Raw genomic sequence first — 25650 nt, 5'->3', positions numbered from 1 at the left:
TAATTCGAGATTCGGAGCAGAAATAAGTCGCATTTGCGAGATTTAAAGCTTAGACAATATAGTGCTATGTATTTAAATTACCCGAAAATTTTCGTGCTTTCACAAAGCAGTCTGAGACTGATTTAACGGGAGACTAGTGCGGTGTGGCGCCGTCACAAAGGCTGTCCTGCGTCCACTCCACAAGACTACGTGGTCACGAGAGTAATCCTTATTTATGGTAAGACGCGTTGCGACGCCTCCTTTGCACGAACTATTTGTCAGGCAACGGTGGATGGCCAGTATCAATCTCGGGACCAGCTTCGCAACTCAATCCACTGCGCTCATATATTATCTATATTCGCATACCACACACGGTCTAACGTTTCACTCCCCTGCTATTTATAACAATAAAGCGATGTATTGACTGAAAATGCGGACAATAATAATTGAGTCACAAAGTGACCAACAAAAGTGATTCTAAATCACCCCCGACAGCGACAACACAACACGGAAAGTGCCCACTGGACAAACTGCAGCGTGGCCGCGAGCGGTCGTTACGGAATCGCTCTAAATTACGCACAAGTTACGGAACCATCTCTCATTATTATGGCTCTATTTTGGCAAGTCATAATAAGGCGGGTGCGGCGGGCAGGGCGATCAGGGTTGACCATTATACGTCGATTACGGCTGCACATTTTTTCACCGGATCGCTGACCACAGCCCCCATGGTGTCATTCGAGATAAAATCGTAAATTATAACCCAATTCCATAGCTGTTAAATCTTGACAGATGAAAAGGCTTAAGGCTGGACGTGAGTGTTGTTGGTATATCGTTAACATTTAAAATAAAATAGGGGCACTTCACTCGAAGGACATTAAACAATGATTAACGCGATTCTCTTTTATTCAAAATATGTTATAATGTAGAAATTTGAGCCATGGACCATAATGATACTAAATATTACGGCTTGGAATTTATGTGCGTTTGCTTTTTCTATACCTACAGAAATAAAAAAGAGAACATTGTCCATCATTTACGAATAGGTACGTTTGAAATATGTAACCTATCTAATGTTTTGGCGAAGAAACCTAAAGATTGTATTATTCACTTTTTTGTTGAAAAAACTATTTTTACTACATACCTACTTAGAAAATGCATGTCTTATTTTCTAAAATGTTAAGTATTGTTTAGAATAATATATACTTAAATCTAATAAACGCAGTTATACGTACCTATGTTTGGAATTAAAATATATAAGAAGATGGTCCAAAATAAAAAACATTGATGAAGCCGTAGTTATTGTATTGTTCAAGTTGATTTTATTTGAAACACGGTTCCAGTTAAAAAAAAGAGAACAAAAACTCATGATTCGATGATCTATGACATTATTAGTACGGGAGCTAGCAACGTTTAAAAAAAAGTCATTTTAGTATAGTTGGGTTTTTTATATACTGTTTCTCTTGCTATTTCGGTTAGAGTCCGGGCTGTCTGGCTGGCCGCAGTGGTTGCGTTTATTAGTGCGCATCTTATCTGCACAGGAAAATATCCTTAATTTAAAGTCATTTTTTAACGCGTAATTTTTAATCTTTTGCCTTTAGATAGATCCATCAGACATAATTTTTTATTGCAAGACGTTTTTTTCGTTGTAAAATAGGTGCCATACGCAATTTTTATTTCAAAATAACTAAAATGTCATCGAAATAAGTGAAATTACATCAACATGAGTCCGCTTAAAAGGTAAGTAATAACTTTATTATTTATATTATATTATCCTTTTTTAATACTTATATTGAATAATTAGTAAACTAATATTTTTAATAGATGGTTTCATATTTATTACACTTTTGGGTATAAATATGAATTTGATGATATTTGTATTTTCTAGTGTTTGATTTTACGCGAGTATTATACATTTTGAAATTAAAGACTTGGGAAAATAATACAATGAATAAATCGCGTTTAAAATCCGTTAAAAAGTCTTTAATTTCTTTATGATATTTGGTTTTTATCAAGTTTACATTAACGTCCTATTTGAGGTTCGTTGGGAAAAACGAGGCGACATGGTAGATTGTTTCAAAAAAACTGTAAATAGTAAAATGAATATTATATATAGTATAAGTAACACAGTGATTACTTATCCTTCACTGGGACTCATGTTGATGTAATTTCACTTATTTCGATGATATTTTAATTATTTTGAAATAAAAATTGCGTCTGGCACCTATTTAACAACGAAAAAAACGTCTTGCAATAAAAAAAGTATGTCTAATGGATCTATCTAAAGGCAAACGATTAAAAATTACGCGTTAAAAAATGACTTTAAATTAAGGATATTTTCCTGTGCAGATAAGATGCGCACTAATAAACGCAACCACTGCGGCCAGCCAGACAGCCCGGACTGTAACAGAAATAGCAAGAGGAACAGCATATCAAAGAACCAACTATACTAAAATGCTCACTTGTCAACGTTGCTACCTCCTAGAATATATAAACAAATGCTTCATTTACGATCTATGACAAATTTGAATTACAATCATAATCTTTGTTCAACGCATTCTAGCGACGCATTCGGAGTAATAAAATAACTCATGTCCAATTTATGTTAATACAATAAATAGTAACATAAATAATTCTGAGTGAAGGCACAGGACACAATTTGGATTTATGAAGACGGTCTATCTTCTACAATCTTAAAGTAGCCAAGATCGCTTTCGTAAAGAGCAATCTCGATATTTTTTATTTAGGTAGGTACAGCAGATATTTGTAAGGATTAGGTATGCTTGACCTATGTAATCAGTCATTTGCTATAGAATATTAAAAAAAATTACAAACATGGGACACTTTAACGTTGGTATAAAAATTTGATATTGTACAGTATTTTAACGAGTAATAATTATAAATTAGTTACTCTTGAACCATATAACATGAGACCTACTTATCTGTACCAGCCAGCTGTAAGCATTTAAAAAATTTGTGAACAATTTACATACCTTGGGGCGTATTTTGTGGAAACGAAAGTGTTCGCGTGAACACGAACCGCAAACAAAAATGACATGGCAAATAATTGTATCAAAGTACAGTTATTTAAGTGGAAAGAGCGACAAACCGACAGATGCTTGCGGCCATCTTGCGGCTACAAAGTATCGTATGCTGCATTCGTGTCTGCGGTCACAGTGTCACCGTTTCAATAGCAAAATAACTGAAGATGGGCTCTTATTGCATGGAATTGCAATTTAATAATATCAAAAAGTTATTGAGTGGGGTATATTATCTAAGCTACCGCTATGGGCCACTGTTATCCGATTTAGGTATAAAATAAAAAGATGGAGAAACAAAATCCAATGCACTATCACAAAATTTAATAATTTCCTAGTTATAGTTATATCTCATAAATATAAAATATAAATCTGCTGTAATAAAAATAAAAATGTGCTTAGGAATAAAAGGCTCTGAATAATAATAATTGGAATTTAATCTCAGATACGCGCATAAACTTTGCGCGAAGCACAACGCTGTAGACTTTATTAATAAAAGCGAACTCGGGGCCAGTGGCATTTTTCTCCAATCCTCATTATTTCCCGAGAAAGCGTTTTGCGTGATGAGAAATTAATCCGTAGCAGGGCACAGGTGGTCCCGGAGAATCTAACGATGCAGTCAAACGCTTGGGTTTCATGCAATTTTTACAAGCTATTCTTTATAGGTATAAGCGGCACAATGTTTAAACTTGAATGAGGAGACCCGGGGTTCTCAAGATTATATATGCACAATATTAACGATTATTTCTTATAACCTTAAATATTAGATAATTATTGCATACAATAGGTAACTGGAGGAGCAATTGTGGTCGCCTATAGGTTTATGCACTTTTATTGAACTTACAAGTGAGAGTATAATATGTATTGGTTCATTTCAAAACTAAGTACTGATCAAAAGTTCGACTCAAAAATTGCTCTCATCTTAAGTACCTGTCTATTTCATAAGTCAATGCTCTACCTACATAATATGCCTCTACATCTAGTTTTAATTAAGACTAATGTAGGTATGTATCGACAGTGACAAATACTTCAACAGCCTCGACTTATGTAAAAAGGTAATCCCCAATCTCTATAGAGAAAAATAATTTCAAGAAATAACAGCGAACTATTCCTCGAGCGCAGCGTATCTACTTAAAAGGTTTTCATCCCATTTATGTTAAGCGGTTTCAGCTGTGAAACTCGGCAGAAAAGAGGCAGGTTTGAATGAAACGCGAGGAGCTGCGGCTGCCGTAATCCGGACATATCTCAGAACATTGTTCAGCGCGACACAGCGGGACTTAGCGAAAGCCGCGCCGCAGATGCTTATCTCAATAACAGTTTTATTTATTTTTGTGAACTGATCCGCTCCCGCTGGATTCGCCTAAATGAAATAGAGGCGTGTTCAAGATACGAGCGCTTGTCAGACTGGGTTGCGTTTGTAATGCTGACATTACTTATTGTCGAAATAAATTTCCCTTACTGTGTAGGTACATACGACCGTTCAATTCAGTACACTGTTTGTGAGCGAATCTGTGGGTACATTCAGGGTTTCAGTACTTACGCGACACTATATAGATGAATCGGACATGTAAAAAAGTGTGCCCTTTTATTAAGACTAATTATCAAAATCAAGCAAATCTATCAACAATTCAACTAATTCTTTACGTTATCAAGATTCATTGAGCCTACTTCAACTTTTTACAAACATCTCATACTTTTGCCCCCAACCGAAAATCAGCGTTAAATTTGTCCAATTATGCAGTAACACGAGCTTTTAAAAAGCAAATGACTATTTGATCGTCTTGCCTCAACGTTAAATAAAGCACTATATTTTCCGGCGAGTAGCCGCAAGAAACAAGCACCGGCGTCTAATTAGGTCGTTTGCCGTAATTGCCAGCTCCAGATTGGTTTTTTCGCGTCAACAACATCCCACGAGGACTCGGGACATTTGGTCTAATGAACACGTCTAGTTGTGCTGCAACTCAAATAAAAATGCCACGCTCTTTCAATTAACTCCGGCAACACTTAGAGGTCACATCCATCTTCAAATGTCGTGACTGACGTGACAAATGTAATTAATGCGAGGCGATCAAATAGGCTTTTGCAATAACTAAGTTTATAATAGTAGGTAGTTGATACAAAATGGAGAGCCGTTTTGCGCCAGTTCTGATTGATTGATTGGAATGATATAAATTTTATTTCCAGGAAGATACAAGCGATACAATATTTTTTTAATTCTATTTAAACATTCTTTTGGCTCACAATTTTCAAAAACGTTGTGCTTAGAATAAAATAATAGTCATATTTTAATCTTGAAGCTAAAAAGTAATTTTCCCTATGTTGGGTAACTTACATGCATTCTAATCTGAACAGTTTTAAACAATAACAAGTCCACATACAATTCCATATTTATTCAATTTTGAACACAAATTAAACATCCGATGTACTAGGTTCGCACGCGGGTGGACGCTGTTTAACTTTATCACGCTTCCGCAAATCGTCTCTAAGAAGGATGAGGTTCTCGTAATGTTCTGTGGAAACATCTAGAAGCTCCACGCAGACCTTCACTGCCTCCGCCTGCTTATCGCGCTCCCCATCCAGCGTGGTTTCCGTAGCTCGCGTGACAGTTAAAACTGTCTCCACCATTTCGTTTAACCTACAATATAGAACATAGATCATTTAATCGCTATTCCAATATCTTGTAGGTACATAATATTATACAAAAACGACAACTCGATTTTTCTATTTACATTATTATTCTATTACGACAATAATTATTCTGTGTTTGTAATCGTTTGTTGATATGAGTAAGTGATATATTGCGTCGTTTTTTATATTATGTGCCTAATTTAATAATTTATTTATAATATTAATAAAAAAAACTAATGCAATTCAAAGCAATCAGACCTCGATCTGCTTAGACATTGGTCTCCGTTACTTTTCCATAAATCGAGGTACCTACAGAAGGAACAGAGTGCATTTTAGTTGAAAATAATAAAGTTATATACCTACGTACCTGCGTTTTCGAATTTCCAGATACATGCCGAAGAAAAGCGTAAGGATAATAATGAATGCCGTATTCAACTGCTTCCATGTGACATATTGGACAATTATTGGCCATCTAGTTACATGAATCTTTGGTATAACATCCCATATACTAAAATCCGGTATAAGAAGCGTTATAGGAAGAGCAAACACAGCCAATGCTATGACGATAGACACAGCATCGCAATCTGATTGGTTCGAAGACATAGTCCTTAATTATTCTTCTAGGGAATCAGAGCGCTACAAATTAGTGTCTTCATATTTATTATAATTTACTTTTTCGTATACGAATGTGAAATTATTGTAAATATAATTGTGCTGAAACGTCTGTGTGATGAAAGATGCTTTTGACGTTATATAAAGAAGTGTGTTGTCTATTGTTAACAATAGGGAATTTATAAATAGGGTCAAAATAGGGTAATATTATATTGGCATTAAATGTAATATCATTATTTTATAAAAATTCCACATGGTTTTTAGCAAATGGCCGTAAAGGCAATGTCCGTCACATGTGACGCTAGCCGAGAACACTCGCACGGCATATCAATTTCAACTAGGTATACAATAAAATTGGATGGTCTCCGGAGAGGGCTTAAACGATTCGCCGTTTTGTCTCGGGCCCAGCTGTGTAATGACCGTAGCAGGAAAAAATTGTCAGCAAGAAAACGCGAGGGTAGTCGGGTTTATGTGCTGCGGCAGCTGGCGTTGGCGGGCGGCGACGTGCTCCTAACTGCCTCTGCTTATCTCGCAAAACCCGCGCCAATTTTATTTATCGAAAATATAAACCGATTTGCAGAGGTCCCTCGTAAATCTAGACGGCAGATTTATAGCTGTTACCAGCCGCGCTTAAACAAAGTTACTTCTTGAGCAGTTTTCTTTATCTATGGACTTTGGGTATTTGCCTTGGTATTTGCTAATTTTTTGTATGCACCTGTTTGTTACTTTTAAACAAGAGTTTTAACTTTGATGATAGATAAGTAGGCTTTTCCAAATGATCAGTAATAGATAAATCTAAAAGCAAAGACTAAAATGTTGTCTTTCATTTCTTATTGACCCAATCAATTAATGTTTCAGAACTTACTTGGCACCTACTACGTATATCACAATCCTATATACGCTAATCTTGCCATAAACCTAACGTTTTTTTTATTATATTTATAGTAAAATCAACTCACGTGTCCATCGTCAGTTAACATGCATAGGCCATATGCCTCCCACGAATTACAGGGCAATCAAACGTGAATTAAACGACATGGGTATAAGTTCATTACCTATATGAAGGGCAAATTGTACGTGGAATCCCTTATCAATTTACTAAATAGATATTTTTATGACATCCACTTAATATAAGTGGATAGTTTTGTTTATTTGTAAATCGATGGATCATGGGGAGCCTCTAAAAACATACAATTTGAGGGATTTGTCAATTATGTTAGAGTATCTACTTAATAATTTATAGTTTTCTGTCCAAGTAAAACCTAATAAAAAATATCGTATAAAATATTTTTATGGATTCAGAATAATAATTAAATACCTACCTAAAACTCATTGCAAATAATTCGATTTCTGGATATCCAACGTCATTTCAACGGCGGATTTACTTAACTTAAAATTATAACTTAAAATAAAACATGTCGACCAAAATTACAATTGTATGCCATGATTAGATTAGATCTGTATTGTCTGTATTAACCTACAAGATTAACATTAAAAAAGCGAACTCCTTTAAATAATGTGTTCACTTAATTGAAAGATGATAGCTGGGGTACAGAATAAAAAGCTATAGATACTGATTCAGATCTTTATTTCAATATGTCTACAAATGGTGTATAAATATACAAATATAGAAATTATGAGTAAAATGATTATTGCAATGGTAGTATAGGTCAAATGGAATTTATTTACCTACTTATAGGTACATACAGCTAAAATAAATAGCTTAGCGTAAAACTGATTAAATATCAAAATATTTCATTATACAATAACTTAAAATAAAATATAAATATGACTTGATTTCGAAAGTTGAAGATAAAATAATATTATATTTTTTATTTTATTTCCATAACACAATATTCTGTGTAAATCATTAACTGTCAATAGTTTCTTTCATTTATTTATTAAAGCTATAAAATAAATGTTTTCTGTTGCATTTTTAACATAATTTTAAATAAAACTTTACATATCAACTACTTAGATATGATTTTTTACATTCACCAGTTATAATAATGTACTCTGTGACATTCACTTAGAAAATATAGATAGAGCAAAATTTATGTGACCTTTTTCAGACAAGCGCCATCTACCCAAACAGCTTTGAACTACGATAAGTCTTGATTTTAAAAATAGTCTCTGGTCATGACAAAAGATGCCATACAGAATTCTCAAAAGGTAGAAAAAAGAAAAAGGTAGTTCAATCACGTCTTAATATTAACTTTTCCTAATAGCGACCAATTGACAAACTTGCCTTACAGATAATTGTATGAGAATTTTATCACATTTTTAATATAAACCTTACCATAGTAAAAGGAGTTTAACATACGAAAGCACCTAAAAATTATTTTTGGTTTTCAATACCTACATGTAACAAATTATGAAAAGTAGTAAGGTGAATAAAACTTTATCAAAATAAAAATAACCACCAAAAGATACGATATTTAACAATTTTTAAATATATATTTGCATTTGGCAATTACTTTTCACAGTTTTTTTTTTTCATAATTACACATCTATTTCGTTACAAAATCTTAACATTTTAATGGGATCACCCATATAATATGTAAGTTGTCTCAAATAAAAATTGCAATAGAGATTCAGTTAGAGTCTGTAGTTCTAAAACATCTTGAGAAGCAATCGAAAATAGTCAGCCTAAAAAATAAGCTATTCGGCAAGGTATCTATAGATAATATGATTTAAAAACTAAGGTTATTCGTGATAATATGTAGTTTAAAACTAAATACTGTCATTATAATAGTATCTGTAAGCGAAAATTATAGCCTATTGTAACAGATTGGTTATTTACCAACCTTAATTAGTTTTTAATAACTTGTCATAATATGGAATAATACATGCATACAAATGCTTATTCGTAATACTTTGATTAAATAATAATTTAATTGATTATACCTATTGACTAAGTCTATATTTAGAATATTGTTTATATCATATCTTATAATACATAACTGGCTTATGCTAGGTGAAAAATATATTACTTAAAGCTTACTATAGCTGCGTCTAAAGCTGACTACATGGTTGTATTGAGGTTATCGATAGCGTCCATTAGACTGGGAACAGAATCTACTTTCATTCCCCGTCTTCGGAGATTGTTCAGTTCTTCCACTAGCTTGGACTTGTCGCGTCCCAATGTTTCCCTGTAATCATAGAATAGGTATAAGTTATGTTTAAACATTTTTATGTATCGTAGCTGGAAAAGCTTTTTTAGTGAATACAGTCAATCCCATAAGCTGACGGTAGAGTACCCTTGAGAAACAAAAACCGGCCAAGTGTGAGTCGGACTCGCGCACGAAGGATTCCGTACTATGGGGACCCCCCTTAATATTTTATTTTATTTAATTTTTAGTATTTATTTTTACAGCGGCAACGGAAATACATCATTTGTGAAAGTTTCAGCTTTCCAGCTATCACGGTTTATGAAATACAGCCTGGAGACAGACAGACACACAACAAAGTCCCAAGTTGGAACCCAAGACGCGACTGATGCTTATTATCATGCCTATTGCTATTTGTAAACACCACGTAAAAGCTGATTGTATATTTTCATTGTGGGTGAATAACAATAACTATAAGGAAATATTTTAGGAGTGCACTGTTACAGACTTTATATCAAAAAAGGAATTCCCCTTACAATCTACAACGACACGAAAAGAGATAGGATTAATAATATTCTAAAGCATTTCTATGCCACATTCGATTACTTAAATATAAATACTAACTATTTTTTTGTTATTTTTTTCGATTTAAATCATTGTAATGAGTTAAACAAATTATGTAAGTATACATTTACTTATTTATTAAACATTATTCGCAGATAAGTTGTCACAAGCCAAAACAAAGCAAATAAAATTATGCCATTTACCTGGGGCTTATACCTAATTCATAAAATTAAAAAAGCTATTTAAATGAATGTTATTGTTAAAACTGCATTTTTCAAAATAAAATAAACATTTACGAAGAACATGTTGCCGTAAATTAAATGACTAAAATATTTCATTGTGTTCGGGTGCATGACCTCTTAAATAGATCCATATTTAACTAGAGTAATATAATTCAATTGTAATACAATCAGCTTATACAAACTGACCTACCAAACTATCAATTGGTGTCAAGTGACTCATTAGTCACTACTAATACATCAATTTTCATAAATTACTCATTATGGCAATTTGATATTTGTACTTTAATATTCATATCTGTACAATTCATATAAAAAATCAAGGTACATATTGGTAATTTTAACGAATGTTTAACTAGTAATAACAGACAAACAACCAATATCTAATGGCAGACTTTAAAAAAACTTACACAATTATGAGAATAAACAAAACCTTACCATATAGAAATACAAGTATGCAAGAGAGGCACATATATGAGTAGTAATTCCGAATCACTGACAGCTTCATAGCGCCTCAAGGCAAGTTGTGCCCATCTCTCCACTGGGCCGGCCAGCGCACCACCACTGGAGCCCGCACATGCCACTATACGACATAGCACACTTAATACAACCCTCGATCTGTCTGTGTACACCTGAAAAGTTTATTTTAACTTTGATACTAATATTATAAATGTGAAAGTTTGAATAAATAGATGTTTGTTATGCTTTCACATATACTGGTGACAGGTCGGTATAAAATTGAATATACTATTTAGCACATAGTCTTCCTTTATGTGGGTACCACACAAGGGAAGCAGAGTTTCCAGTCTTATGCAATATAATATTTAGGAGCTTATTCAAACTCAGTATCTTTAAATTGAGAGCAAATACATATTACCTATGAAAATTATAAATGGATGGAATGGTTTTGAAATCACAATGCAGCTCGATTTTTAGAATGTCTGAATCAAACTTAATGTGATAATGAGCAAACATAATATAGGTAACAAAATGTGTAAATAACTTCAAGGGAATCAGATTTAAAAATATAAAATAATCAAACTAGTTGAAGTAACATCAGATAAAGGTTGACAACATTATAGATTAAGCAATATGATAACAATGGATGAGTTTAAACAACAAAGAATTATCTCCAATTATTTCAACATAGTTAAATGTTGTACAATCTTGTATAGTGATAAATACATAATTAGCTCTATTCTACATACATACATTTTTTTTCTCATTACATGTATCAATCTAATGATAGACACAATGAATCATTTTTTTAAATTAAAGTAATTATTATAATGAATGCTTACCTTATTTAACAGTCTGAAACTAGTCTCCAATACTGACAAAGCTTGATCATATTTCTCTTCACTGATCAGTTGTTTAGCTTGTTTCAACTCCACATCCTGGAAGAATGCTACGGCTGGCGGTGAATCCCTTAATCTGGATTCACTCGCTATCACATTAAGAAGCAACTCAAATGCTTCACATCTTGTGGATATAAGGCTGGGATCAAAATTACCGACAACTATCTAAAACAATAAATGTTCATGTAAGAGAACTTATTAAACTATATAATTAAATATTTCTACATACTTATTTTACAAAGAAATCATAATAAATTTTATGCTTTTCAAGTAGAGACAGAGATTTCAAATAGTAAGTTGTTGTAGGCTGTTAAACTGAATAGATACATGAAAGCGATAATAAAGGACTTTGTTTACTAAATACTGACTCATACCTTGCGCGGGAAAGATATGTTGTTCATCATACCAGGAAATTCTTTTTTCAGACCATTATAGAGGTCCAAAAAGTGGGTGTAGCGTCTCTCCACATTAGCTGGCTCAGGATCATAAATTCTTTCTTCGGTCGAATCCTGTCTGGCTTGTAACATGTATGCTACGAACTTCTTTTCATTGTCTACACCCTCCACTGTACGAGAGGATACAATTTCAAATTTTAACATCTTCAATTAGTATTATTTGCAATGATAATTAGAAACGGTCATGTAATTCTTTTCACAATTTCAAACTGGTACGAGCTAAATTAATACACTAGATTAACTATGTATGTAATTTATCTATTATAAAATTTGATTAACTATTTTCAAAATAACAATGACCAAAACAACAAAATCATCTGACTCTCTTGTGACGTTAAATGTCAAATAAAAATCTCTTTAGCTGTCATTCAGGCCCATTTGTTTGTAAAAAAATGTTCAACAGATTATAATAATTAGATTTTAACAGATGTAACTTTTCCTACAAAACGCGTGGCCAATTACGCACACCAATACAAAATTCATAAACAGGGCCGAATTCAGTACCTGTGTCAGAAAAAATATAATCACCTTCGTGACGTTTAACATTGTTTTTTCTTATTAATATTATATTATTATATGTGGCAAACAAGCAGGTGGGCCATATCCACGATGGGAAGCGGTTACTGTAGCACTATGGACGCCTGCAACACTTGTACATTGTCCTGTTGCGATCGCTTTGTTTTATTGTGAATATGAATGGATTATTCCCATACCATATACATACTAAAATAATTACAAATCTAATATAATACTGTAATGTCGAGAACGATTAATTTTATCTTTATTAAACGACTTCAAAAATGAAGGAGGTTTTCAATTCATCGGTTTCTAAATATGTTTATTTTTGTATGTATTTTCGCAATAACTCAGAGAATAATAGCTTTCTAATTAGTTTCATTCAAATTTTATCACAATCGGTATCAGTAGTTTGGGTGGAAGTAGAGTTTTTATCTGAGAGATACGTACCATATTTGGATTTAATTTTGGTAGTAATTTTATAGCGAATTGTCATTTTTTTATCACAGTATAGGTAGTCATAACTTTGCAGACAGCAGATTACTAAGGGCGGAGCGGAGAACATGATGTGCATCATCGCATGTTGCATCAATGTGTCCCTTCGTCCAGCATACTCACCATGGAATCCTGATATTTCATGAATGTCAAAAAACTGTTCTGAAATAGTGCTAAATAGTGCCCAAAGGAAAAAAATAGTGCTCTTGTACTTGCGAAGTTATAGCCATAGTTCGATGAGTATGCTGGACGAAGGTTTCGCCCAGCATACTCACCTCCGTCCGGAGAATCTGTATACGCTTCAAACATAATTCATACTTCAAAAAATAGTTCCCAAATAGTGCCAAACGGTGCCCAAAAAGAAAAAACAGTGCTCGAATAACTTCGGAGTTATAGGCTTCGTTCAGTGAGTATGCTGGGCGTAGGTTCTACGCCCAGCATACTCACCTCAGTGCGCGAATATCGAACGAGCTATAGGTATAATTTACGTCTCAAAAAATTGTGCTTGAAATAGTGCCCAATATCAGTCCAATTTTTGCTTGACTTTTGACTTAGAAAACCATTAAATTTTAATGTAAACTTCTACATACTAACGTAAAATGGGGTACAGTCGTCGACACATGTTTTTGGACAAAAATATTAAACTTTCTAATTGAAATGAACGTGTTTTTGTAAAAAACAACTCGCTTGCTACCTAGTTTTACAGTGCAATTAATGAATGAGTGTAAAATCAATTTAGTTAAATGCCACTATTATAAATTGAAATATACTTACTGATTTGGGTGCAGCTCCTATATTGATTACGTACTAGATACACAATTTTATATAGGTAAATAATGACATCACCAACACATTGTTTGGTTTTGCAACCCACTATGTAGTCAAACTCAAAAGCCGGCGTTATTATAATGATGTGCGACGAAGTAAACAAACAAAGAAACTGAGAAGCGCTTGTTCGTTTCGATTGCTTTGTGACACAAAATGGACCCTTATCACCTTCAAAATACAGATCAGTCTTGTCTAATAATCGTAAGATGTTAGGGCAGCGCCATCTAGTATTTAAACATAAACATATTCATTTGCGTCGCGGGCGCCGCGCGTCGTAAGCCCCATACCTATTGACCGTACGTGCATCCATTACTGCCACACTATATTGAACTTTATCACATGAGGAATACAGGTCAATTCCGTAAACGTTGTGGTACCGTCCTTGATCCGGAAAATGATTATTTTGAATAATTTTGTCAGTTGTAATGTAAGCATTAATAACAGCAACTTTATTTTTCATGCATGATTTACTTCATTTGATATCTTAATCCTTCAAGCGCCGTGATCTAGACAAAATATATAAAATCATTGTTCCTAGCTACCGGGGTCCCATGCGACGCGCGAAAGCTTAATTATATTATTATAAAGTATTATTAAAATAATGTGTAATTAATAATATTGCGATTCTAAAGTAAATACTCCCTTACATAGACAATTAATAATTTACACAAGACAAAAATTGTTAGAAAGAAAGTTAATAATATTGTATTCGACTGTACTCAATGTAATGTATGTAGAAGTTTACAATCAAATTTAATGGTTTTCTAGGTCAAAAGTCAAGCAAAAATTGGACTGATATTGGGCACTATTTCAAGCACAATTTTTTGAGACGTAAATTGTACCTATAGCTCGTTCGATATTCGCGCACTGAGGTGAGTATGCTGGGCGTAGAACCTACGCCCAGCATACTCACTGAACGAAGCCTGTAACTCCGAAGTTATTCGAGCACTGTTTTTTCTTTTTGGGCACCGTTTGGCACTATTTGGGAACTATTTTTTGAAGTATGAATTATGTTTGAAGCGTATACAGATTCTCCGGACGGAGGTGAGTATGCTGGGCGAAACCTTCGTCCAGCATACTCATCGAACTATGGCTATAACTTCGCAAGTACAAGAGCACTATTTTTTTCCTTTGGGCACTATTTAGCACTATTTCAGAACAGTTTTTTGACATTCATGAAATATCAGGATTCCATGGTGAGTATGCTGGACGAAGGGACACGCATCAATTACTTCCCAAAAATTCTCGTAGCGTACGGCTTCTACGATGTATGTACCAATGTGTAAATAAAACAATAAAAACCAGATTTTTAACAATTATTTATTTTGAAACAACACAACTTTTTTAAATAATTTCTATTGGACAAATTAGTGTCTTTACATTTGTGTTTACATCGTAAATTAATATAAAATCACTTACAGGTGCTTTGCCGGCCTTTAATAAACAAATACGCTCTTTTCTTGAAAGCCTTTATATTTGCTTAAGCTACTGTCATAAACCTAAACATAGTATTGAATGTACTTCGTACAAAATTATATGCCCTGGGGGAGTTAAAATTTAATTGGAGGGCAAAGGGGGAGTTAAAATTTAATTGGAGGGCAAATGACCGTAGTTCGGCTGAATACGATTTGTCTAAAGTACTACCACGGGATTTTTTTAAATACCTCACAAGAAAATCTTTATTATTTCCCGGTATATTGTTTAAAATATGTATATCTTCTTGATTTAATTTATCTTTCAGTTCAGCAATAATATTAGAAAACTTTGCAACTTTACGTTTCAAACGGATGCGTTCTTGACGCAATGCTTTGATCTGTTTATTTTTTGTTAAAATCTTCTTCTTCAGTGATTCCACTAGCTTTTCGACTGTTTGTGGTTTCAAGACATCAACATTTGAAGGTCCTGGCAAATTTTCTGTAACCTAAAAATTAATATATTTTTAAAAATCCTTGTGGCAAAAAAACAAAGAACACATTTCTATAAAATAGTGGTTTTGGTATAAATTTATAGAATGTATAAAGCATCTTAAAAAATAACAACAACTTAACCACAAGGAGTATTTCAGGATAATTTTAATATTCAGAATGCTTAATATAAATAAAATAATAAATTCCTTACATTTTGAATCTCACGAAGCACTGGAAGCAAAGTTTTAACTCGTTTTATTGGAGGTGAACATAATTCTTCATCCTGCAAAAAAAAAAACTTGCATATTGTGTAACTAATATCTAACACTAATTACAATTAAAAAATAAAGCAAGATATCAAGAAACAGCTTATTAACATGGCATATTCAGCATTCACATCTCAGCAGGGTTACAATACAATAACACATTACTTCCTGTGTTAGTAGGAACCCATTCAATCTAGTTAATCTATTATTAAGACAGGTGGACCATGATTTGATGACCCTCTATTATATACTGCGGACTTTGTAAGCTTTAATTACTTAATTGTTGATCAAAATATGTACATAAGAATTGCAACAATGGCTACATTGACAGTTATGAATATGCTATAATATTGTTGCTAACTTATTGTACAATGTACATTGTACACCATAAATGACAAAACTCATAACTAACATGTATAGCGCATCCTGCACTTGTAATTGGAAAGCATGTTGGAAAAAGTAAAGTGCTGGGTCTGGTACTGGTGGAAAATTAAGGTGGGTGAAGAAAATGTAATATAATAAGGAAGAAAGATAGTTATGTTAAGCTTACCTCACAAACATGTTCAAATATAGTTGGCACTGCACCAGGTCGTAGATTTGTACAAGATTTACTAGTATCTAAGTATTAATTTACAAAGTGCTTCGAACATAACAAGCTATTGGGTTTCGGTTTCCACGTTTGACGTTTCATATTTACTATCCAAAGTTGTCGCAGAGCGATATCCTTAGGAAACCTAAAACAACGTGAAACTATGAGGAGTTACCTTATGAAAGTATGTGCCTATTGAACAAAGAAATGTATACAGCAAATATCAATACTTAACTGAATTCGGCCCTGTTCAATACTAACCTACTTTTGAAGTACAGAAGCTGTCATAACAAATGTAAACAAATTTGTAAATTTGCAAGAAATTTAAGCCCAGTTCATTGGAACAAGCCAATATTGGAAGGAAAATGTTGCTTGTCCATGGTATTAATGAAGAAAAGGATGAGAATTCATCCTCCATTCTAATCAAGAACTTATCAAATAAAATGCCAGATGCGGGGCTTAGTGTTGCTTCAATAAGTAAGTGCCATCGTATTGGAACATCTAAAGGTAACAAACCGAGACCTATACTAGTCAAGTTTAGAGACCATCTTATAAAAAATAAAGTCTGGATGCGCAAAACTGCTCTCAAGAACACTGGAGTCACCATATCCGAGTTTCTCACAAAGTGTAGACATGACCTGTTCATGGCAGCACGGCAACACTTTGGAGTCAATAAGTGCTGGACACGAGATGGCATCATATTTGTTATTGGCTCTAATGGAAAAAAGCATCGTGTTGAATCTTCCTCTGATTTGAACTCCATTCCTGGGATGTCTGATAACCTGGATGCAAATACCAATCCTCCCATGGCTTCTACAGATGATGCGATCAATAAGGAAAGCTCGGTTGGTAGTAGACCTAAGAGATGTAACAGAAAATGAGTTGCTTATTTAGTTTCTTTTTATTTATCTTTCACTTTTCTTTGTTTTTACTAACTACATTTTTCTAAATCTCTCTCGCCGCCCATCACTGCATTATTGTGGTATCCTCAACTCAATTTTATTATTCTCTGTAATGGAATAATTATCTTTTTTTTTTTTATAATAAGGCACATAATTTCTGTTTTAGTTTTTCAACTACATAAATTGTTTACATTTTAATTTTTAATCTTTTACGTCATTAAATGTCACAGTCCACAGATATAATACGACGTTATGGTAAATGTCATTCGGTTGTGACTTTGCTTATTTAAGATTGCCATAGTTGAATAATTATTAATAAGTCACTGAATTGTGTATCAACTTTCAACTTTCATATTATAATCGTATCGTATTACAATATTCAGGATACTTGTTATGAACCTTTTTATTTTTATAGATGTGATGTGATAAGTATAATATAAGTATTATGTTGTTATATTAATCACTGTGTTTAGCTGGAATGTACTGTTTGATTAACTTTATTTTTTATTTTTATTTTTTTTTTTTTATTTAAATTAACGTAGTAGGTATATTTGTGTGTTAGATTTGTTTAATTAATTTAGTTTTGTAATACATTGTAATTGAATGATAATTGGAGATTTCTCTGATAGTGATACATATGTTACTGCTTCGTCCGATAGCGAGAATAATGATAGTAGTTTTTCCAGTGCAACTTTCTCATCTTTAGACAAAATAATCAGTTCCAATTTATCCGATTGTTTGAAAAACTTTAATGTAGTCCACATAAATGCCCCAAGTATTCCGGCCCACTATCCAGATCTCCTATCCTCTTTTAATAATAAGAACCTTGGCGCTATCCTTGTCTCTGAGTCTTGGCTGAAACCGATTTTACCTAGTGCCTCCTATTCTTTACCTGGATTTAACTTAATCCGGAACGACCGAATTGGAAGAGGAGGAGGTGGAGTGGCAATTTATTTGCGTTCCGATATTCCTTTTTCCATTCTTACTCAGTCCGTCCAGCCCCCCCTGCCAAACACACCTGAATATATACTCATTGAAATATCGTTAAATTGCACAAAGCTCCTACTTGGAGTAGTATACAGTCCTTCCCTTCATGTTAGTTACTTTTCTTCTTTTGAGGCTCTTCTTGAAAACTATCTTCCTCTCTTCAAGCATGTTATTATAATGGGCGATTTTAATACATGCCTTTTAAAAGATGATCACCGCAGCAAAAAACTTATCTCTTTAGTAAATGCATGTAATATACACCTGCTTCCCCTCTCCGCTACTCATAAAATTCCCAATTGTACCCCTTCCCTTTTAGACCTTATCCTTGTTTCCTCCCTGGATCATGTGGCGAAGCATGGCCAATGCCCTGCAGATTCTTTCTCGTGTCATGATCTAATCTACCTCTCCTACAAAATCCGTCCCCCTAAATTCAAACACAAAATCCTCATGCAGCGAAATTTTGGTGGTATGGATGTAGAACGTCTCCGGCAAGATGCTAAAAATATTGATTGGAACCCACTTATGTCAGCTTATTCAGTAGATGAAAAAATTGAAAAGTTTAATGCCGAGATCATTAACTTATTTGATAAACATGCTCCTGTAAGACCAATTAAAGTTAGACACTTACCTGCCCCATGGCTCTCTAATGAAATAAAAATCCAGATTGATGCCAAAAACAAAGCAAAAGCTAAATATAAACATACAAAATCCGATTCTGACTGGGAAACTTTCAAAAGAATAAGGAATCGTTGTAATGTGGTATGTAGAGACGCTCAGCGACGACACATCCATCAGTCTGTTGAGAACGGGGACAGTTCAAAAATATGGAAATGTCTCAAAACGCTAGGGATTGGTAAAAATAATGACTCCCTTGTAAAAAATAACATTTGCCTAGACTCCTTAAATAATCATTTCTCTTCTTCTGCACCTATTTTCCAAAATGGCAATAAACACTCAACAATATCTCGTATTTCAAAAATTTCCTCTTTTAGCTCCCTGCCGTTCGATTTTAAGCAAATCAATTGCTGTGATGTTGAGAAAAATATTTTATCGATTACCTCTAAAGCGGTTGGCGAAGATGGTGTCAGTCGTAATATGATCGTTCCCATCCTTGATATTATTGTCCCTATCATAACTCATATCCTAAACTGGTCCCTCGATACTGGAGTATTTCCTAAAATTTGGAAACAGGCCAGTATCATTCCTATTCCTAAGAAAAAAAATCCTTCATGCCTGTCCGATTTCCGTCCCATCTCCATTCTACCCTTCCTGTCTAAGCTCCTCGAACGTCTAATCCATCAACAACTTTCCCAGTTTCTTCAAATCAACTCTCTCCTTGATCCCTACCAATCCGGTTTCCGCCCCGGTCATAGTACGACTACAGCCCTTTTGAAAATTACTGAAGACATTCGCCGAGGAATGGATAACAAAGAGCTTACAATTCTGACACTGTTGGATTTTAGTAATGCGTTCAACACTGTTGATTATGATATATTGTTGAGTGTACTGCTTTCCGTCAACGTATCCCCTGCGGCAATAGAATGGTTTCGGTCCTACCTACATGGCCGTCGACAACGCATTAAAGTTGAAAATACATTTTCTTCTTGGTGTGATGTAAGTGCTGGTGTGCCACAGGGGGGCGTCCTATCCCCTCTCTTATTTGCGATCTTTATAAATTGTGTTACTACAAGACTGACTTCATGTTATCACCTATACGCTGATGATCTCCAAATTTATTCTCAAGCCACTTTGACTGATTTATCTCTAGCTGTGAACCGTATAAATTGCAACCTCTCACACATATCTGATTGGAGTAAATCTTTTGGACTAAGTTTAAATCCTTCCAAAACACAGACGATTATATTTGGTAGTCAAAGTCTCTTATCTAGAATCAATTGGACGACTCTACCACCGATTGTACTGGATGGTATTATTGTTCCTTACAGTAAATTTGTTAAAAATCTCGGCATCATACTAGACGAAACTTTGTCATGGTCTCATCAGATAAAAAACATAAGTTCCAAAATATTCGCTGCTGCTTCTAGTTTACGCCGATTGCGTAATTTACTTCCCATTCCCACCAAAATTTTGTTGGCGCAATCCTTACTCCTGCCAATCCTTGATTACGCTGACGTGTGTTTTACTAACCTAACTCAAGAGCAACTTAATAAACTTGAGCGGTTACAAAATTTTGCTGTGCGGTTCATTTATGGTCTGCGCAAGTATGATCATGTTTCGGAATTTCGGTCAAGACTTCAGTGGCTCCCCATCCGCCTCCGCCGGAATACACATATCCTTTCCTCCCTTTATTCCATTATCTTTAATCCCTCATCACCTTCCTACTTAAAAGTAAATTTTGAATTCCTTGGCACTAGGAATTCGAACTTACGATCTGCTGAAAATCTTACGCTAAATATTCCTTCCCACTCTTCCAATTTCTTCCATTCGTCCTTTACCGTTCAGGCAATCCGATTGTGGAACTCCTTACCAGTCATAATAAGGAAAGCACAGACCCTTCATTCATTTAAAAATCAATTAAAAAACTACTACCTTCGTTCAATCAGTAACAAATCCTTAAAAGCTGTATAAATTTAAGTTCTCGTTTATATAATTTTTATTCTTGTACTATTATGTATCCACTTGTTTCCTTCTATATGTAAAATACCTTTCTATGTTTCCTCTTTCCTCTTCTTACTCTACTCTTTAATTCTTGCTCACTATATCTGTCTACATAGAGTTGCTTGGAAGAAATCGCTCACGAGCGATAAAGCCGCTCTTTGTACATATATATTATATATTTTAAGTTTGTCTTATATCATAAGTTATCTCAACCTTGTAACAAACTGTATTTCTGTGTATGTACAATAAAGAGTATTCATTCATTCATTCATTGGATGGAACAGATAATACGCATAGTAATTAGCGATTGTGCCATAAAGACTTTCAAAAAAAGAGTTGATTTTGGTAGTATTAGCCCGACAGAAATACTGTTTATATTGAACCTTAGATAAATTACCTGTGAAATGATATTCCTTGTATTTTCTTATGACTGGAACTTTCACAATTACTTGCACAGCATTTTACCATATTGATATTGTTTCTTTTTAACGTTTTTAAAAAATATTTTTAAATATTTTCAATAAAACACTCGACTTCAAGACTTTGGTTTTGTGTATGTCAAGATGGCGACAGATCGAAAAAATGCCACGCGCTTGACAACTGTCACTGTGTGTGTTAGTGTTGTTACAAGCGAAAAACAAGGATAGTGCATATGAGAACATTGAACGAGTAAAAGAGATAAAATATTGAGTTAACACATACAAAAAATATGTCTCGTCTGCTTATATTTGGATGTCTGTGGATTTTAAAACACAAATCATTAATTTACAAATTTTATTGAATTTTTTTAATATCATCTACCGTTAATTAATTAAATCCATACTAATATTATAAATGCGAAAATAACTCTGCCTGTTACTCAATCACGCCATAACTACTGAACCAATTTGCATGAAATTTGGTATAGAGATATTTTGATACCCGAGAAAGGACATAGGCTACTTTTTACCCCGGGACATAGGATAGGTTTTATCCCGGAACTCCCACGGGAATGGGAACTATGCGGGTTTTTCTTTCACTGTGCGGGCCAAGCCGCGGGTGGAAAGCTAGTTATAAATAAATCCTATGTTCTGTTTTCACGTTCATAACGTCTAAACCTAGGTATATATTATGCAGTATATTACTTACACCTCCAGGTGGTGTAGGAATACCATTGTACCGAATTTAATAAAAATTTAAAGAAAGTCCTGAAAAAAGAAAGACCTGGGAAAGGGTTTTATCCCGGAAATCGAATATAAGTAATTTTTAATATTTTTGTTTTGTATAAAAATAAAATATAATGACTGCAAATGACTTAATCAAGAAGCTTATATCTAATACACTAGAGATTTCGGTATGAACATTAACGTGTAACAAGAAAATATTGCCCAGTTAATATTAACATACTTAGTTAAGCAGCAAACAAACAAATAGAATATATTACTTTTGAATTTATATTTCTTGGTTTTTATGGCATTCAAATGCTTTATAAATATAAATTTATAAAGGATAGAAAAAATTCGATCACGAGGCGGGACTTGAACCCGCATCCTTCGCGCCATTCCGGGGCGGATGCCTAACCAACTCAGCCACTCGTGACCCGCCTGAGCAATCGAATTTATTCTATCCTTTCAGTTTTATGTGTCTTAAGGGACACACCGCGCGCCATCTATTGAGATGATTTAACAACCATTTCAACCAATATGAAGCACTTTTCAGTGAATACAATATTGTAACGATGGAACACGACCTTTTCTTGAATTTATATTTCTTGGTTTTTATGGCATTCAAATGCTTTATAAATATAAATTTATAAAGGATAGAAAAAATTCGATCACGAGGCGGGACTTGAACCCGCATCCTTCGCGCCATTCCGGGGCGGATGCCTAACCAACTCAGCCACTCGTGACCCGCCTGAGCAATCGAATTTATTCTATCCTTTCAGTTTTATGTGTCTTAAGGGACACACCGCGCGCCATCTATTGAGATGATTTAACAACCATTTCAACCAATATGAAGCACTTTTCAGTGAATACAATATTGTAACGATGGAACACGACCTTTTCTTGAATTTATATTTCTTGGTTTTTATGGCATTCAAATGCTTTATAAATATAAATTTATAAAATTCGATTGCTCAGGCGGGTCACGAGTGGCTGAGTTGGTTAGGCATCCGCCCCGGAATGGCGCGAAGGATGCGGGTTCAAGTCCCGCCTCGTGATCGAATTTTTTCTATCCTTTATAAATTTATATATTACTTTTGTTTATTATTTTTTAACGATCTATATCACCAAACACTATGTCTATGGTAGCAATGAGAATTGAAATATCAGCCAGCATCATCCTCTTTCCCATAACAGCTAATCCTGCTAAATGAAGATAGGAACAAGGTCTTAGAAATACTCTATAAGGTTTGGACGTGCCATCGGAAACCATATACACACCCAATTCTCCTTTTGGACACTCTATTGAAGTATATGTAGAACCTGGGGGCACATTAAATCCCTGAGAACATAATTTAAAATGATGAATAAGCGACTCCATAGAAGTTTTCATTTCAGCTCTGGCAGGCAACGTTATCTTGGAATCATCCGTCCTCACTTCTCCCGCAGGAATGGAATCTAATACTTGGTTTATAATTCTTAATGACTGACGCAATTCCATTAATCGCAAAAGGTGGCGATCATAACTATCTCCGAAGGTACCAACTGGTACGTCGAAGTCATACAAATCATAATTTATATATGGATGTGCTATTCTTAAATCCCACTTTACACCTGTACATCGCAACATAGGACCGGTGAACCCCAAACTCATTGCTTCGTGGGCACTCACAGCACCGATTCCAGCAGTACGTTCGTAATATAATCTATTCTCTGTGCAAAGATCTTCAGTTTCATCGCAGCGTTCACCCATCTTCATACAAAGCTCGTGAACGTCGTCAAGATATCCAATCGGAAGATCCTGAGACACTCCTCCAACTCTCATATAAGCATTATGGACACGAGATCCACACACTCTTTCAAATAGTTCATAAATTTTTTCCCGTTCCTCGCACATCCAAAAAAATGGAGTAATTCCACCCGCATCAAGAATAGTACCAGAAATGTTAAGCAGATGGTTAGCGATTCTAGAAAGTTCACTCATGAGAACCCTGATAGCCTGAGCTCTGGGTGGGGCTTCTATATTGAGTAAATTTTCCACAGCCAAAACAAAAGCTATTTCATTGGACATCGTACTTACGTAGTCGAGACGATCCATGAATGGTATACTTTGAGTGTAGTGCTTAGACTCCATTAACTTTTCAGTAGCTCTATGTAAAAAACCAATGTGAGGGTCCGCTCGTAACACCAGTTCACCATCCAGTTCGAGAATTAGTCGTAAGACGCCGTGAGCAGCTGGGTGTTGTGGACCAAAGTTAATCACCATATTCTTCAGTTTTCTTTCAATTGGCCTAACTGTTGCGTTCCAGATTACTTTACCATACTTTTCCATTTCAGGTGTTGGATAGATCGCTACTCCTTCGAATTGTTTCATAAATTCAGGATCCGGGTACCAGCGATGTCCATTTAAAGCTGCAAATATTCGAAGCTGCCTTATCCCTTGAAATTTGTTTAATAAAGAATTTACCTTTAAAAATTGCATCCTTGATTGCATCGCATTTATGTTCTTGACGATAAATTCTTTTCTTCTTTGTTTATTGCGTGTATTTCACGTTTATATGTCACTATTTTCATAGATACTTAAAATTGAAATGAAAAAAATAAATCCATTTTTATCAAGGTTAAAAAGGTTTTATATTATGATAAAGACGTGATGTATGAAAATAAAACAGTTCAAAAACATTAATATTTAATACTTATCTATACTAATCTATACTAATATTATAAAGAGGAAAGTTTTGTATGTATGTATGTATGGTTTTCACGCATAAACTACTGAACCGATTATAATGAAATTTACAACACATATTAGAGGGTAACTTGGATTAACACATAGGATAGGTTTTATCCCGGAAATCCCGCGGGAACGTGAACTATGCGGGTTTTCCTTTGAAAACGCGGGCGAAGTCGCGGGGGAAAAGCTAGTCTTTTATAAAATCTGAGAAAAAAGCATAAGTATTTATATATATATATTTCATAAAATATCGAGATAACGATGATTGGGAAATAAATCCTAGTTATCCTAGTAAGTACCTAAATAAGAATGCAAGAAGAGTCTTTGGTCAGAACAACTTGAAGGCATGTATAAAAATTTTAATTCTAGAGGATTAGGTATATAAGCAAATAGCTTATGATTACTTCATAAATAAACCAAATAATAAAAGATTTTGTTTTTCAGTTCGAGCTTTATATATTTTTATAACATGTCATACATATTCATTAAATACAATATTTTTGTTGATAGTCCTAATAAAATATTGATAAATAGGATGTATGTAGTGAACATCCAAAATTCCACAGACCACAATATATTAAACACGGAGCATATGTCAATGATAATATCTAAGTTGCAAGTTTGGTTGCAAGGGAACCATCATATTCTAAAATCTTTGTTATTTAAAAGTGCTAAATGATTTTCT

The 25650-nt window shown here is 34.2% G+C and overlaps 3 protein-coding genes across 3 annotated transcripts; all 3 read right to left on the bottom strand.

Moving 5' to 3' along the window:
* Nucleotides 1–5389: 5389 nt before the first annotated feature.
* On the bottom strand, nt 5390–6306 carry LOC123690769. The gene is made up of 2 exons (XM_045634876.1): nt 6010–6306; nt 5390–5649 (listed from the first exon to the last, which is right to left on the bottom strand). The coding sequence occupies exons 1-2, from the start codon at nt 6243–6245 to the stop codon at nt 5424–5426; spliced, it is 462 nt and encodes a 153-aa protein (XP_045490832.1). The 5' UTR covers nt 6246–6306; the 3' UTR covers nt 5390–5423.
* Nucleotides 6307–7825: 1519 nt separating this feature from the next.
* LOC123690762 (sorting nexin-21) lies at nt 7826–12325 on the bottom strand. The gene is made up of 4 exons (XM_045634870.1): nt 11900–12325; nt 11469–11690; nt 10606–10799; nt 7826–9406 (listed from the first exon to the last, which is right to left on the bottom strand). The coding sequence occupies exons 1-4, from the start codon at nt 12122–12124 to the stop codon at nt 9280–9282; spliced, it is 768 nt and encodes a 255-aa protein (XP_045490826.1). The 5' UTR covers nt 12125–12325; the 3' UTR covers nt 7826–9279.
* Nucleotides 12326–23342: 11017 nt separating this feature from the next.
* Nucleotides 23343–24725, bottom strand: LOC123690752 (NADH-ubiquinone oxidoreductase 49 kDa subunit-like). The gene has a single exon (XM_045634855.1). The coding sequence runs from the start codon at nt 24723–24725 to the stop codon at nt 23343–23345; it is 1383 nt and encodes a 460-aa protein (XP_045490811.1).
* Nucleotides 24726–25650: the final 925 nt, after the last annotated feature.

Source organism: Colias croceus, chromosome 3, assembly GCF_905220415.1.
Source record: "Colias croceus chromosome 3, ilColCroc2.1".
Classification (NCBI taxonomy): Eukaryota; Metazoa; Arthropoda; class Insecta; order Lepidoptera; family Pieridae; genus Colias; species Colias croceus.
This window is presented reverse-complemented; position numbering and strand designations above follow the sequence as displayed.

Excerpts from the sequence above, each read along its gene's own strand:
- LOC123690769 (XM_045634876.1), bottom strand. The coding sequence starts at position 6,245 with ATGTCTTCGAACCAATCAGATTGCGATGCTGTGTCTATCGTCATAGCA. Across the intron at positions 5,650-6,009 it reads CTGGAAATTCGAAAACGCAG|GTTAAACGAAATGGTGGAGA; the intron begins GTACGTAGGTAT and ends TCTATATTGTAG.
- LOC123690762 (XM_045634870.1), bottom strand. The coding sequence starts at position 12,124 with ATGTTAAAATTTGAAATTGTATCCTCTCGTACAGTGGAGGGTGTAGAC. Across the intron at positions 11,691-11,899 it reads ACATATCTTTCCCGCGCAAG|ATAGTTGTCGGTAATTTTGA; the intron begins GTATGAGTCAGT and ends TTATTGTTTTAG. Across the intron at positions 9,407-10,605 it reads CATACTTGTATTTCTATATG|GGAAACATTGGGACGCGACA; the intron begins GTAAGGTTTTGT and ends CTATGATTACAG.
- LOC123690752 (XM_045634855.1), bottom strand. The coding sequence starts at position 24,725 with ATGCAATCAAGGATGCAATTTTTAAAGGTAAATTCTTTATTAAACAAA.